This window comes from Balaenoptera physalus (genome assembly GCF_965194825.1).
Source record: "Balaenoptera physalus genome assembly, chromosome: 14".
NCBI classification, from domain to species: domain Eukaryota; kingdom Metazoa; phylum Chordata; class Mammalia; order Artiodactyla; family Balaenopteridae; genus Balaenoptera; species Balaenoptera physalus.
The window spans coordinates 56,991,708-57,009,007 of NC_138893.1; the positions used below are offsets into that span (position 1 = coordinate 56,991,708).

General features: G+C 35.1%; 1 protein-coding gene across 8 annotated transcripts in view; it reads right to left on the reverse strand.

Annotated features, from left to right (window-relative positions):
- EXOC6 (exocyst complex component 6) overlaps positions 1-17,300 on the reverse strand; it is a 219,496-nt gene that overhangs the window by 126,298 nt on the left and 75,898 nt on the right. For all 8 annotated transcript variants that reach the window (XM_082423664.1, XM_082423666.1, XM_082423669.1 and 5 more), the window contains 3 exons: positions 9,973-10,125; positions 7,830-7,898; positions 2,090-2,173 (listed from right to left, as the gene is read on the reverse strand). In XM_082423664.1, the coding sequence (XP_082279790.1) occupies positions 2,090-2,173; positions 7,830-7,898; positions 9,973-10,125 (306 nt within the window). The remainder of the gene's footprint in view (positions 1-2,089; positions 2,174-7,829; positions 7,899-9,972; positions 10,126-17,300) is intronic.

Genomic DNA, 17,300 nt, shown 5'->3' on the forward strand with positions numbered 1-17,300 from the left:
CATCAACATTCATTTTTTTGCATATGGATAATTTCATTCTCTTGTAGTCAAAAGACACACTTTGTACAATTTTTTAATATTTATTGAGATTTACTTTATTACCCAGAATATGATCTATCTTGGTGAAACTTCCAGGTACACTTGGAAAAGCACGTGTATTCTGCTGTTTTGGGTGAATTATTCAATAAATGTCAATTAGTTCACTTAGCTCATAATGTTTTTCAGGTCTTCTATTTTCCCTTTATCTTTGGTGTTCTACATTTTCATTTCAAGTTCTCTAAAAGTGTACTTCTTTTTATTTAACCTACTTGGATTCCTTGGACTTGACTCTGTAGGTTTCTGTTTCTCATCTGTCTTAGTAAATTCTCAGGTGTTACCTCAAATATTCCTCTGTCCCTCTTGTTCTATCCTCTCTTTCTGAAACTGCAACTAAATATGTTAGACCTCTCTGTATCTCCTCTATCTTTCTTCTATATTTTTATTCTTTTGTCTCTCTATGATGTAGTCTAGAAATTTCTTCAGATCAACTAAGAGAATTCATCAACCTGTTCACAAAATTTTTCATGTTGGCTAATATATCTTTAATTACTAGGTATTCTACTTGATTTTTTTTTCACATTTTTTTGGTAATTCCTTTATAGTTTCTTGTTCCCTACTGATATCAGAAGTTTGCCTTTTATTTCTTTAAATATAATAGTGTTATTTTATATTCTATGCCTAATAACTCAAATATTGAAAGTCTTTTACAATTTATTGTCAATATTTACAAATATTGTCAATATTTCTAATGATTCTCACTTGTTTGATAACTAATTCTGAGTATGAGTTGCTAATTTTCCTTGAAACCTCAACTATGGATATCCTTTAATTTGGTATGAAGGTTCGGAGAAGAACTGCATTTGCTTCTACTAGGCACCTGGAGACAATATCAAAATGGAACCACTTTAAATTTTCAGCTTGAGATTTTTTTGATTATCCAAGTAGAATCAATTTGGATTGCAAACATATTTGAGGAACTGCTTGTTATGAATTCTCAGAGATTTTTTTTCTTTGTTCACTCAGCACCAGGATTTGGGATAGGCAATTTTCTTTAGTGTATTTGACAGAAGGACCAGAGAGGTTTTGCTAGATGGTTTTATCTTTAGGTCATACTAATAATGGGCTATAATTCTTTGGAGTCTCAGCCTTACAAAGGAGACAGTCTCTTATCACCCACTTTGGGTGACTCTAGGCTTAGCCCCCTGCACCCCTATGTCCTCAAAACTTATGCTTTCCCATTCAGCACATGCCCCTAGGATAAAAGCTACATTCAGTTCTTCATTATGCCTGTCTGAATTTCTTTCCTCATTTAGGTTTTCCTGTTTTTTCTTATATTTAGGTGTATTGAGGTATAAGTTATATCAACAAAACTCTTTTTCATGTGCTGTTTCTATGTGTTTTCACAAATACATCTAGTCACATACCTATCACCATAACCAACATATAGAACAGTTCCATATTGACTTAGTTTTTTTCTTTTTTTTACATTATAGATTATTTTATTTCAATTTTTCCTTATTTTTCTACAGTGAATACATCACAATTTTATAACCAAAAAAATACATATATTCTTGAGAATGACTAATAAAAATCCCACAAACATAGCCCTTTCAGATTACTTATTTAGTCTTTTTCAGGACTATACTTTCCTACCTGATCCTCAGCACATTTAAAAAGAATTTAAGATTTTAAAAAATGTTTTATCCAGCACCTTTAGTTGTTTTTTCAGTAGAACAATTAATCAAGATACACAGTCTACCACATTGTCAGAAACTAATTATCACTCCCTGACATTTTATATATTTACTTATTTATCTTTTTATGTATTCATTGTCTTATTTATTCATTTACAGTCTATCTTCCCTAATTGAATGTAAGTTCATGAGAGAAGGGACTTAGCCATTTTGTTCACTGCTGTAACCTTCACACCTAAACCAATTATTGGAAATGGTAGGTATTCAATAAATATTTGTAGTTGAATGCATGCCTTGAAGAAATTAAAGAGGATAAAAACTTCAACATAACCAATTCAAAATTTTCACATACTTACCATATTTGACTGGGGTTGCAATACCAGTCTTGCCTGTTTCTTTCTTTGTTTTCGGTAATAATTTTCAAATGTTTCCTCATCACCCTAAAATAAAATCAGAAGAGTAATGAAAAACACACATACACAAACACACTGCTAAACGGATAACTTTACCCCGTAAGAGTCATTTTTCAGTTTTTAACAACTGGATTTAAATGCGGAATGGTATTTCATATTGAATACCAAGAACAAGTTTTGGCATTATGGTTCATAGATAGTAACCTTGTTTGGTATCATGACAATTAAGAAGACTAAAGGTAAGTTCAAATAATTTGACTGTTGCCCAACTTGTCACTTAGCCTTTATACATTTTTGACTAACAAAAGAAAATATGGCTGTCAGTGAGGGAAACTAACTAACAAAATTAGTTGGCAAGCCTCAACTTCTGAACATGTTGTACAAGAACTAAGCAAATCTGACCATAGGACAAAATATACTATTTCTAACATGGTTTACTATTAATCTGCACAGGAAGAGAAAGGGAGGAACCCTTATGTGTATACTGTCCCTTGATTAATTGTTAAAGAAGACTTCTCCTTTATTTGGCACCTTGGAAGTTTTTACACATCAAGACAATGCACAATGGTACCACCAGGTATCAGTGAAGGATATGTCTTTCTTTTACAAAGTGAGTGTGGTAGCCTCCAAGACGCCCCCCAAAGATCCCTTGTGTAGTCTCCTCCCACATTGTACCAAGGTTGGTCTATGTGACCAATAGGATGCAGTAGAAGTAAAAGTATGTCACTTCTGAGATTAAGTTATAAAAGGCATCATGGTTTTCATTTGGTCTCTCTCAGATCACTCCCTTCTGGGGAAAGCCAGTTGCCACGTCATGAAGACTATCAGGCAGACTTGCAGACAGCCCATGCGGCAAGAAACTGAGACCTTCTGCCAACAGCCACATCTGTTACACAGGTATAAAGATACAGTCTTTCCCAGAGGACTTAGTGCCTGTTGACATAAACTCCCAGATAAAGATATATAAAGTGTCTGTATTAAAAACTGAGTGTTGTGTTAAAGAGTCAAGTCAATTACTAAATGCAGCAAATCTTTATGAAATATCAGGTAAAATGGAAGGCACTGGGGAAAGAACAACAAACAACACTCATGGTCTCTTGCAGATCATACACATATAGAACAGGAATAATACAAAGTAACAGAAGTGCCTACTGGAACTCACTGTAGTATGGTGCCATATAAGACAGAAAAACTGAGCACTATCAAAGCAAAAAATCATTCTTCTACACCAAACTCAAAAACTTATAGGAGAACATCCAATTTGAAAGGAGTTGTGAAAGAATAAAACTTCATGTGATTAGACAAAAGGAAGCCTAGTTTTCAATGTTACTACAGTTAGCAGTGTAATCGTGATGGAACCTAGCCTCTGTTTGCCTCAGGTATGAATGCAGTTAAATGTATATACTACCACCTCACACTGAAAAGAATCTACGAAGTTAAGGTAGTTTATACTCACACACATTGAAAGATCAGAGAATAGACTAAAAGTATTATTGTTTTGATACTACACTATGATTTATTATAGCTTTAAAAAGAGAAATTCTTTTTAAAGGTCTATTCAATAAAGTTCAACACACTTGTAACGTCACTTACTTATCTGTAAAACAAGTTTACATTGATATTGTGCTGTTAGATAACTTTCACCTCAGCTAGGAAGTGCAGAACTAGTCCTGTCTTTTAATAGAGGACTAAAAGAAAAAAGTTAACAAATAAAGATAGTTCTATTTGCTCTAATTAACATAATTACCATTCTTTTTTCAATTACATAAATAATCCAAACCTCAAAACTCCTTAAAAGTAAATGGCTTAAGAAGGCAGTGGGATGACATATTCAAAGCACTGAAAGAAAAACCAAGAACTCTATATCCAACAAAACTACTCTTAAAAAGCAAAGGAGGGCTTCCCCGGTGGCGCAGTGGTTGAGAGTCTGCCTGCCAATGCAGGGGACACGGGTTCGAGCCCTGGTCTGGGAAGATCCCACATGCAGCAGAGTAACTAGGCCCGTGAGCCACAATTACTGAGCCTGCGCGTCTGGAGCCTGTGCTCCGCAACAAGAGAGGCCGCATTAGTGAGAGGCCCGTGCACCGCGATGAAGAGTGGCCCCCACTTGCCGCAACTAGAGAAAGCCCTCACACAGAAACGAAGACCCAACACAGCCATAAATAAATAAAATTAAATTAAAAAAAAAAAAAAAAAAGCAAAGGAGAGGGAATTCCCTGGTGGTCCAGTGGTTAGGACTCTGTGCTTTCACTGCCAAGGGCCCAGGTTCAATCCCTGGTTGGGGAACTAAGATCCCACAAGCCATGCAGTGCGGCCAAAAAAAAAAAAAAGCAAAAGAGAAATTAAGACATTCCCAGATAAGCAAAATTGAGAGAATGTGACACTACCAGAACCTTCCCTAAAAGAAACACTAACAGGAGTACTTCAGGCAGAAATGCAAGGACACTAGACAGTAACTCTAATTCACATGAAGAAATAAAAAGTACCACTAAACGTAAATACAGAGGAAAATATAAAGACAGTATATGTGTATTTTTTTTTTTTTTTTTTTTTTTAAAATGATGCGATCTTTTTTTTTTTTTTTAATTTATTTACTTATTTATTTATTTTTGGCTGTGTTGGGTCTTCGTTTCTGTGCGAGGGCTTTCTCCAGCTGCGGCGAGCGGGGGCCACTCTTCATCGCGGTGCGCGGGCCTCTCACCATTGCAGCCTCTCTTGTTGCGGAGCACGGGCTCCAGACGCGCAGGCTCAGTAGTTGTGGCTCACGGGCTCTAGAGCGCAGGCTCAGTAGTTGTGGCGCACGGGCCTAGTCGCTCCGCGGCATGTGGGATCTTCCCAGACCAGGGCTCGAACCCGTGTCCCCTGCATTGGCAGGCAGATTCTCACCCACTGCGCCACCAGGGAAGCCCAGTATATGTGTATTTTTGTTTGTAACTCTTTTCTTCTAATTTAAAAAAACAACTGCATAAAGAGTTATAAAATTATAAAACTGTGTCAATGGCTAATGTGTAAATATATAATTAGTATGAGAATAACACAAAGGAGAGGGATTAATGAGAATTATACTGTTTTAAGATAAAGATGTTACTTGTAATTCCCAGGGCAAACACTAAGAAAATACTAAATATATAAATGTGTGTGTGTGTGTGTGTGTGTGTGTGTGTGTGTGTGTGTATAAACAAATGACAAGGGAATTAAAATGGTACATGAGAAAATATCTATTTAATGCAAAAGAAGGCAATAATGGAGAAAGAGAGGAACAAAAAAAGACATCACACATATTAAAACAACCGGTAGATGTCAATACTACTTTATCAGTAATTACATTAAATATAAATGAACTAAACAATCCAATCAAAAGGAAGAGATCAGCAGACTGAACTGAAAAAAAAACACAGATCCATCTATATGCTATCCTACAAGAGACACACTTTAGAGGCAAAGACACAAAAAGGTCAAAAATAACATAATAAAAAAAATACCAAAAAAAAAAATATACCATGCCAAGAGTAACCAAAAGAGCCTGAGTGCCTATACTAATATCAGCCAAAATAGAATTTAAGACAAAAAGTATTACAAAGAAGGACATTTTATAATGAAAAAAGGTCTTACCATGGAGACATAACAATTATAAACATATACACATGTAACAACAAAGCCTCAAAAATATATGAAGCAAAAACTGGCAGAACTAAGGAAGAATAGACAATTCGACAGTTATAGCTGGAGGCTTCAATAATCCCACTTTTAATAACAGATGAAACAAGCAAAAGATCAACAAGGATACAAAAGATTTGAACACTATAATCAACTAAACCTAACTGATGGCTATAGAAAACACCACCCAACAACAGCCAGATACACATTATTCTCAAGTTTACATGAAACATTCTCCAGGATAAAGCATATGTTATGCCATAAAACAAGCCTCAATAAACTTAAAAGGACTGGAATCATACAAAGTATGATCTGCGACTACAGTGGGATTAAGTTAGGAATCAATAACAGAAGAACTTTTGTTTGTGAACAGAAATTCACAAACATGGAGATTAAACACATTTCTAAATAACTAATGGGTTAAAGAAGAAATCACAGGAAATTAGAAAATATTTTGAGATAAATGGAAACAAAAACACAACACACCAAAACTCATGGAATGCAGCTAAAGCAGTGGTTAGAAGGAAATTTATAGCTTTAAATGTCTGTATTAAAAAAGAAGAAAGGGACTTGCCTGGTGGCACAGTGGTTAAGAATATATCTGCCAGGACTTCCCTGGTGGCTCAGTGATTAAGAATCTGCCTGCCAATGCAGGGGACACAGGTTCCAGCCCTGGTCCGGGAAGATCCCACATGCCGCAGAGCAACTAAGCCCATGTGCCACAACTGAGCCTGCACTCTAGAGCCCACGAGCCACAAATACTGAGCTCGTGCACCTAGAGCCTGAGCTCTGCAACAAGAGAAGCCACTGCAATGAGAAGCCTGCACACCGCAATGAAGAGTAGCCCCCGCTCGCCGCAACTAGAGAAAGCCCATGTGCAGCAATGAAGACCCAATGCAGCCAAAAATAAATAAATAAATAAAATTTAAAAAAAAAAGACTCCACCTGCTAATGCAGGGGACATGGGTTAAATCCCTGATCCAGGAAGATCCCACATGCCACGGAGCAGCTAAGCCCGTGTGCTGCAACTACTGAGCCTGCGTGCCACAACTACCAAAGCCCACACGCCTAGAGCCTGTGCTCCACAACAAGAGAAGCCACCGCAATGAGAAGCCCACACACCACAACAAAGAGTAGTCCCCACTTGTCACAACTAGAGAAAGCCCATGCGCAGCAACGAAGATCCAACACCACCAAAATAAAATAAAATAAAATAATTCTTTAAATAAATAAAAAAGAAGACAGATCTCAATCAATAACTTAAACTTCTACCTACATGAAAGAAGTTGGACACAAAAGGCCACATATAGTATGATTCCATTTATATGAAATACCCAGAATAGGCAAATCCATAGAGACAGAAAGTAAATTAATGGTTGTCAGGGACTGGGGGGAGGGGAGAATAAGGAGTGACTGCTAACAGGTAAGAGGTTTCTTTTTGTAGTAATAAAATGTTCTGGAATTAGTTGTAATGGTTGCACATCCTTGTGAATTATACTAAAACCACTGAACTGTATACTTTAAAAGGGTAAAATTTTGGGTATATGAATTATATCAGAGTAGTGCTGTTATGTTTTTTAAAGAGATAATTGTTTAACCAAAACTAAAAACAATGTAGTGTGGAGTAAACAAATGTAGAAGTAACATATTTAAAAGTAACTGTGATACAACAGTACAAAGGCAAGAAGCAAGAAATGTAAGGTTCTTTTAACATACATGAAAAGTATACTTGAAAGTACACCATGATTAAGTTAAAGAAAAAAGTAAATGCCTTACACACAGTGGATATTTCACAAATAAATACTGCATGAAGGTTTAGAGCTCAATGAGCTTGTGGTCAGCCTTTAGAAAAGCAGGCCTAAAATGCATACCTGTCTTTTTAATAATACAAATATACACACACAAACGTGTATACACACATATGTATACACACACAGACATATATATATATATATATATATATATATATATATATATATATACATATATACATACACACACATGCACATATACAAAAGATACTTACCAGAACAGAATAAATGTGCAAACATCGGTAAACAGGGGAAAAATCAACAAGATCCTGAACAGTTAAGACCTGAAAAATAAAACCATTTTTTAAAAATTATAGGTCAAACTACTAGTCTACTGTTGAATAATATAAAGTTAGACAAGGAGATTCATGGACTTCGTGTTATAACGTTTATCAACTATAAAAAGCACACACTATAAACACAATGCCTTTTTTATTTTGTTTTGGCATTTGTTTAGTAATTCATTCTGCATATATTTATCATCATTGTTGACTATTTTAGATTATAAGGTAATAAAGGGGAGAGACTGTATATCTTTAACATGCTTGACAGATTACCAGAAAATTGCTATGGATAACTAGATACATCATTATTGCTTCTGGTAAAGATGGTGCACAAGTGTATGATTTACCTATAGATGAAGTTCCTTCTCTTATGCATGACTTATCATTATTTCATCAAGTTGAAGAAATCATCATTATTATTTTATGGAACACTAACAAAGAAAAAAAAAACACTACCACTTGAAACTGTAGTATCATCAATTTTAAGATGTTTCCTGATTCTGAGATGTTAATAATATTTTTTAAAGTACACCTTACAATTAAAGAAACAGTAATATAAAGTTCCCCAAACTTGAGAAATAAACTCTTTTTAAAGGAACACATTTCTATTCTCATGAATCCTCTGAGTGAACTTAAATTATTTTTATTATAGAATTACTTATTTGGGAAAATGATAGAAACAAAATGTAGTAATAATTAAATAGATCGAAAAGAACAGGGAAACAACCAAGTTTCTCTTAGAGTATGGATTTGGGTGTCGGGCCTGACGGCAATGTTCCCAGCAATTAAAGATATACAAAACAGACTAGGGAAAATTGAGACATGAAGACTAGATGGTCCATTTTTACCATTCTGAATCTCAAGGGAGAAAAAACTTACAGAGATACTCTGAATATTGATTAAGAAAGAGCAAAAAAGTAGATTTCAAAAACATTTATTTCATTTCAAGGGACTAATCAGGTCACATTAATTCCACATTAGAAAGACATTAAACTATTTAAGGCTGTTTATTTATCTGTATATCAGACATCTACTATATATGCAAACATAAATGTATATACATACATATATACATATTAACATACATATACGTACACACACATATATATACACACACACACTCACAAATACATACGGACTCACTCATCCTCACGCATATAATGCAAATGTACATACTGAACACTCAGTGGTTCCCCCGAACACAGAGAAGCCATGGACACATATTTATATGGTTCCTCTTTAATCAATCAATTAATAGTTCTTACTACACCCCAACAGTGTCCTTAGAAAAAGAATTTAAACTCTCACTGACAAGGCAAAACTTATAAACAATTGGGAATACTAGACTCCTCATGGTATTAAGTAAATTCAAAAGGAATTCAATGGAAAAGATAAAAAGTAGGCTCAACAGAAGACTTCGTGGAGGGAACAAAAGAAGCACTACGACTAGGAATGAACTTGAATGAAGAGGATAAAAGAAAGCAAATATTTAAGGACAATTTCAAGGTTTCTAGACTTAGTAAAACTTTTTTAAGAAATTGAAAACTTAACTTTAATCATATTAAAATTATTTTGTAGTATCTCAGCACCAGCCAAAGGAAAAAACGCTAGGCTATCCAGAATTAGTCTAAATGGCAAGGTTAAGCCATCATGCAATTAAATATCTGCCACAGGTAATTAAATTATGAGTGATCACTACAAAAATATCATTAAATTTACACTTTTACTGCTAATTATGGCAGAAAACCTAGGTTCAACCATCTGCAGCTTACAAATATAATCTACAATATATCTTGTTTATCTGTCAATTATTCAGTCTAACATTTCAGATGACTCCTTTGCCCTAATAGCTCATTACAAACTGATGTACGTAAATTCAGTTTCCACATGGCAAGACTGAGTGTCACACAGACAACATTACAACTCAAGAGGAAAAAAAAATCCAATAATAGATGAGGGATGGAGGAAGGAAAGAAAGGGAAAAAGGAAGAAAAGAAAGGAAGGAAGGAAGAAACAAAGATAGAAACAAAAAAAGATACAAAGAAAGAAAGAGAAAGAAACAAATTCCCATCACCTCCTCTTCATTCTCATCCTCTTCCTCAAATACAGGTTTCAATACAATTTCATTCCTTTCTTCTGGAATTCTATCATTTATATACACAGTCTTCCCAAATTTTACATTATTTTGCTTCTGCAGAATAACACTGAAGAGTTTCTGCTGCTGTGCCTATTTGGGAAAAAGAAAAATTAAGATTATTTGAAAAATTATTGTAGTCAAAATTGGTTCAAGGATTTATTCATATTTTCTCATCTTTTTAATGTCTGTAGGTGTAAGATCTGGAATGATGTCCCATTTTTGTTCATGATTTGCACCCTCCTTTTTTCAACAGTCTTGCAGGGGTTATCAATTTTATCTGAAAAGACTAAGAACCATCTTTTGTCTTTGTTGATCCTCCCTTTTGTATTCTGTTTTCTATTACACTGATTTCTACTCTTGATTATCTCCTTCCACTTTCTTTTTTTCAATTTTATTTTATTGTGGTAATAAGCAGCTTTAACATGAGATCTACCCTCTTAAATTTTTAAGTGTACATACATATTACATTATTAATATGTATATCAATAATTTAATACATTATTGTTGATAGGTATAATATTGATATTTATAGAAGACCTCTAGAGTTTGTTCATTTTTTTTTTTTTTTTGGCCGCACTGTGCGGCTTGTGTGATCTAGTTCCCCGACCAGGGACAGAACCGGGCCCACGGCAGTGAAAGCTCGGAGTCCTGAGACAGGCCTAGGACCTGGGACCCTTTGCTTCAGTGCTGCAGTACTTGCACCTGGACGAACCTCTCCTCCAGCAACAAAATACAAAGAAACTATAAGGGACTAAAAATAACTGCATGCATGCACAGTTGGGGCAAATTGTGGACAAAAGATACAAAGAGACCAAAAAACCCCACTGCCACTTTTTAAGAGCCCAGAGCAAAAGCAGGGTACTGCGCAAGCCCTCTACACACTAGGCCACCTAAAGGGTGGGCAAAACACCTAAGCCACCCCTCCGGCCTGACCCATGGACACACCCCTACCCTCACCCCATATAAGGAACAAGCTCGCCCCTCCTCAGGGAGTAAGCAAGCAAGGGAACCTGTGGTCTGTTCTAGCTCCCCCCTGCTGTAGCAGGGGCCCCAATAAAGCCTTGGCTGAATTTCTTGTCTGGCCTCTAGTCAATTTCTATTGATTAGGGATGGCCAAGAACCCTGGTAGGTATCATTAACCACTGGACTGCCAAGGAATTCCCTAGAGCTTGTTCATCTTATACTGAAACTTTACGTCTGTTGATTAGTAACTCCTCATTTACCCCTGGCAACCACCATCCCACTCTTTGATTCTATGAATTTGACTAACTTAGATAGCTGATAATTTCCTCTTTAAAGGCTGGATAGTATTCCATTATAGGTACATACCACATTTTCTTAATCCATTCATTTGTCAATGGACATTTACATTGTTTCCACATCTTAGATATTGTGAATAATGCTGCAAAGAGCATGGGAGTGCTAATATTCGTCAAGACCCTGATTTCAGGTTTTTTGGATAAATACCCATAGTAGAACATATGATAGTTCCATTGTTAACTTTTTTTAAAAAATTAGTTGATTTATTTTTAATTTTTTTTGGCTGTGTTGGGTCTTCATTGCCGCGCACGGACTTTCTCTAATTGTGGCGAGCAGTGCTCTTGGATGCGGTGCTCGGGCTTCTCATTGTGGTGGCTTTTCTTGTTGTGGAGCACAGGCTCCAGGCGTGTGGGCTTCAGCAGTTGTGGCATGCAGGCTCAGTAGTTGTGGTTTGTGAGCTCTAGAGCACAGGCTTAGTAGTTGTGGCACACAGGCTTAGTTGCTTTGTGGTATGTGGGATCTTCCCGGACCAGGGCTCAAACCCGTGTCCCCTGCATTGGCAGGCAGATTCTTAACCACTGCGCCACCAGAGAAGTCCCCATTGTTAACTTTTTGAGGAACCTCCATACTGTTTTCCATAGCAGCTACACCATTATGCATTCCCGCCAACATTTTGCAAGAGTTCCAATTTCTCCACATCCTTACCAACACTTGCTATCTTTTGTTTTTTTGATAATAGCCATCTTGAGAGGTGTAAGGTGACATCCCATTGTGATTTTGATTTGCATTTCCCTAATGTTTAATAAAGTTTAGCATCTTTTCATATATCTGTTGGCCACTTTTATGTCTCCTTTGGAGAAATGTCTTTTCAAATCCCTAGCTCATTTTTTAATCAGGTGATTAGTTTTGTTTTGTTTTGTTTTGTTTTGCTATTAAGTTGTATGATTTCCTTACATATTTTGGAGACTAACCCCTAATCAGATATACAGTTTGCAAATATTTTCTTCCATTCCGTAGGTTGTCTTTTCACTCTGTTTCCTTTGCTATGCAGAAGCTTTTGAGTTAGATGTAATTCCACTTATTTTTGTTTATGTTGCCTGTGCTTTTTGTGTCATATCAATACTTCTACTTTCATTGAGTTTAATTTGCTACTGTTTCTCTAACTCCTTGAAATGGATACTTAGGATCATTGATTTCTGACTTTCTTTCCTAATTTATAAATTTAAGCCTACAAATTTCCCTTAAACTTGACTTTTATCATATCCTACAAGTTTTTCATACATCACATTTTCATTATAATTCAATTCAAAATATTTTCTGGTTTCAAATGAGTTTCTTCTTTGACCCATAGGTTATTTAGAATTTTATTTCTTAATTTCCAAATATATAGGGATTTTCTACTTATTTATTACCAGTTTCAGGAATAATTCCAATGTGGCCAGAGAATATGTTCTGTATTATTTCAATCCTTTGAAATGTATTGACATTTCCTCTATGGACCAAAACATAATCAATTTTGATAAATGTTCTTTAAAAATGTATATTCTGAAATCAAGAGAGATAGTGTTACATGTGTCAATTAGGTCAGGGTTGCTAATCATTATTTAAAAGGACTAAATCCTTACTATATCTATTGGCTCTAGTAGTTACTGAGAGGAGTGTTGAAATCTATTATGATTGTCAAGATGTCTATTTCTCCTTTTAACTCTGACAATTTTTGCTTTTATATATTTTGAGACTAAGTTATTAGATAGAAATAAATTTAGAATTGTTTATTTTCCTGATGAACTGAACCTTTTATCACTATGAAATGTTACTCTTTCTTAAGCTTTTTGTCTTAAAGCCTACTTTAATATTAATGTACATACATCAGCTTTCTCTTGGTTAATCTTTGCATGATACACCTCTTCCATCCTTTTGCTTTCAACCTCTCTCTATGTTTATATGTAAGATATGTCTTCTTAAAGCAGCATAATTTAACAGAGTTTTTAAAACTCATATCAATTCCCCTCCCAACTTAAATGTGGTTCTTGTTTCACACTGTTAATTCTATACATACGTAAACCTCATAAGATGATTTTGTTTCATACAGCCAATAGATATGTAGTTTTATCCCAAATAGTTGCCCTTTCTATTTACTTCTGCATCTCTGGCCTTCTAACTGGGATGATTTTATGTCTGAAAACACTAATATTTCCTTTAGTGCAGGTCTGCTAGAAAAAAATTCTCTAGGTTTTTATTTATCTGAAAAATACCTTCATTTCACCTTCATTTCTAAAAGATTTTTGCTGGGTACAGAATTCTAGGTTGACACATAAGGCTTATCAGCACTTCAGGCTTTTCACTATGTTTTGGCTTCCATTGATTCTGCTGAGAAGTCAGCTATTGACTGATTTTATTATTGTCCTTTTGAAGATAATACATTTTTTCCTCTGGCTGTTTTAAAATTTTTCTTCATTAGTTTTCAGTATTTTACTATTATATGCCTAAATATGGTTTTGTATTTCTTCTGCTTAGAATTCATAGCACTTTTGTGGCTTCAGGGTCTGTCCATATTTTTTATGCCCTATTCTCTCTCTTTTCTCCTTCTGGGACTATAATTACATATACATTAAACCTTTTCACCTTACCCCATATGTCTCTAATCTCTTTCCTGTACTTGCCATTCTTTTGTCTTTCTGAGCTGCAATTTGGATATTTTCCTCTGACCTATCTTCTGGTTCATTAATTCTTTCTTCAGCTGTATCTAATATGTTCTGCCTCCTATACAATGAGTTCTTAATTTGTTAATGTATTTTCAGTTTTAGAATCTCCAGATGATTTGCTTTATGGTTTCCAATGATCTCCAAATTCTCAATCTTGTCTTATAATTCCTTGAATACATCGGGTTGGTCAAAAAGTTCATTTGGGTTTTTCCATAACATCTTAAGGAAAAACCCAAATGAACTTTCTGGCCATGCCAATATTAATTAATTAATATTAAAGTCTATGTCTAATAGTTCCATTATTTAGACTTTGTTTTGCATCCTAGAGTTAAGCTTTATATCAATTACCAATGAGTATACTCCTCTTCCTTTGAGTGATTCAGGTCAAATAATGATTCAATTATTTTAATGACCTTTGGTTTGGAGCACTGTCAAGGTTTTACAAAACAATTACCATTAATTTTTTTTTAAGAGAAAAACCAAATACATTAATTTAAAAACACTAGAAACATTTAAAAGATATGATACATACAGGAACATACATAAAATATGCTGCCTTAACTCCAATGGATTATTCGTAGAGAAAAATGTCTACTAACCTCACAGAAGGAACCATGGTATCAAGTTGCAAGCTGATTTTATTTTCCACAGAAAATGACCACAGCTTGTGAAGACTAGGAATGCAGAAGCTGTTATCCCACAACTGACTTAATTATTGACAAAAATGAACATTTATACAGATGAATAAGTTGAGAAGCCTTATTTTTTTTTTTTACGCATTTTAGTGATACTTCACTATCAGAACTTCATTATCAGAGATTGAAAAAAACATAGGCTTAATTCCAGGATTTTAATTTCCTTACATAATGCATATTAGTGGAACATTCCCTCTGTTGTGATAGGTCAGATTGTAGCTACTCTGTTCTGTTAGCATGTAGAAAGTTTACCCACTGCCTCTTTAGGGTGAATTTTCTCTGAGGAATACACTACTGCCAATCAGACCTTTCTAATCCCAGGTAATCAGACCATGCAAATCACAGAAATCTAGCTCTGCCCTCACCTAGACCTTAAGGCTGGCTCCAGAGGCTTGTGCTTAAGAAAATCATTATCCCTTCTCCTCCATTACCATTATTAACCTACTCACTGGAAAAAAAATCAGAATTCCCTTTCTCCCTCTGTGCCCAAACTTATTTTGTCTATGATTTTTGGTTTTCAGAGTAAAAAAACATTTATTTAGAACACTGCTTCCAAACAGTGTTATGTACAAAACTAACATTTCACACATTATCAATAGATACTCCTTGAAAAAAGGGTTCTATGCTCAAATAAGTAAGATAAATATTACATACTTTACCTCCCTTCCAGGGGATTTACAATTCATAAGAAATATGCTTAACTTTATTTAACCCAGGTTTCCAAAACTTATTTGACCATTTAGTCCCGTTTTCCCCTAAAGAACACTATTAAAATGTGTGCCAGGGGATATAATATGAAAATGTTAACTGAGACTATGAACTTTAGGTATTCAATGACAAATTAAGCATCAGACTACTCACAGTGGATTCATCTATCACATTAGAATGAGGAAAAAAAAACCACTACAAATGCAAGTCTGCCTTTTACTTTAAAAAATTCTCCTTAGAGAAGCTAAAGCTCAGCTCTAAATTCCTTCAAAAAAAAACTTTTTGTGCATCTCATGCTAGGCACAGTGCTAGATCTCAGGAAGGTAAAAATAAATAGGATATATCCCCTCACTTTAAAAACTCACTGTCCAGTTAAAAACACAAAATATGCAATTATAATCTAGTGTGAAAAGTACAACAGACATATGCACTGAGGAGGAAGAGACCATCTCTTGCTAGCAGTAGTGAGACAGAGGAAGGTAGATTTTTACAGATGAAGTGATACTTAAGTCAGCTTTTGGGGGGAAAAAAAGCAGCAATTCATCAGACTGGAAAATTTAGAAGAATGGAAGGCATTCTAGGTAGAGGAAACAACCAGTGTAGTCAAAAATTTACGAGAGGTGTACTTCTGTAGCACACAGGAAGTATCCAGAGATGAGGCTTTTGTTTCATGCTGAGGAATCTGAACTTAGGTAAAGAGTAACTGGGAATCACTGAAGAGTGAGTGATGTGGTTATACTTGAATTTTAGGATAATAAGCAAAAGGAGAAAAGACTAGAGATAAGGAGAATACTTAATTTGATATAACAACAGTCTGGGTATGTACAGCAGAGGATACAGAATCTACAGATATTTAGAAGTAAAATTGATAGTTACTAAGTAGGACTTTGTAACAAACTACTTAGAGTATAAATACTCCTGAAAAGTCTAAAGTACTCCCCAGTTTCTGGCTTGTGAAAATAGGAGATACTACTATCTGAGACAGGAAATACAGAAAACACAGATTTAGTGAGAAGATAATGAGGTTACTTTCAGAAATGCTAGGTTTGAAGTGCCTATAGGACATTCGAGTGAATATATAACAAGCAAATCCATAAATGGGATATGAGATCATAGAATTAAACACAAGATACAGAGAACCTCCAAGGGAGGGAGCTACTTAGCAAAGTACAAGGTTTCCATTTATGTCACCTAAGGAGATTCCAGAACCAAACTGTGATTCTGACACTTTATGAGAGACTCCAGAAGGCATCCAATGCTCAAAAAAACCACAAGATATTAAATTGGTGCAAGAAAGGAAACCAAAATTGAACAAAACACAAATTTTCTTATCAGATCTTAAGGACTCTAGTTGTTCCATCATAAGAAAGCTCTCTAACCTCTCAGTTTCGTGGGAGACACCTTCTAAAGGAAAAATTGTAAGGAAAAACTCCCTATAGACAGATGATTAGGAAAGGCTTCTGTATAAAACATCTGTCTTTTGGTTGCAGAGGTAGGGAGCTTGATTGTTTATACAAAAAAAAAAAATAGTGGTGAACCAGGAAGAGTCTATTCCTGCCCAGCAGGAAATTCTCATAAACCTTAAGTCCTAGAGCCCATGATTTGGTGGACTGCCTAGGTAGAAAATGTCCAAAACCGGTCTACAAAAAACAGGTCAGAGAGAATAAGTTTAATAATGAAACTCTTAATTAAAATGTATAACGGAACATGAACTTTAAACTACTGTTCACATCTTCACACTGAAAAATCTTCCATGTGATTGTTTTTTATCCCCATGGCATACACAGAATTCCTTGTCCAGATGTAGGAGAAAAAGTACTGAAAACAAGAAGGCAAGATACTGAAGGCAAGAACATAAAGTTGAAGAGCTCACCAGTGGGGAAGAACATTCACTGAT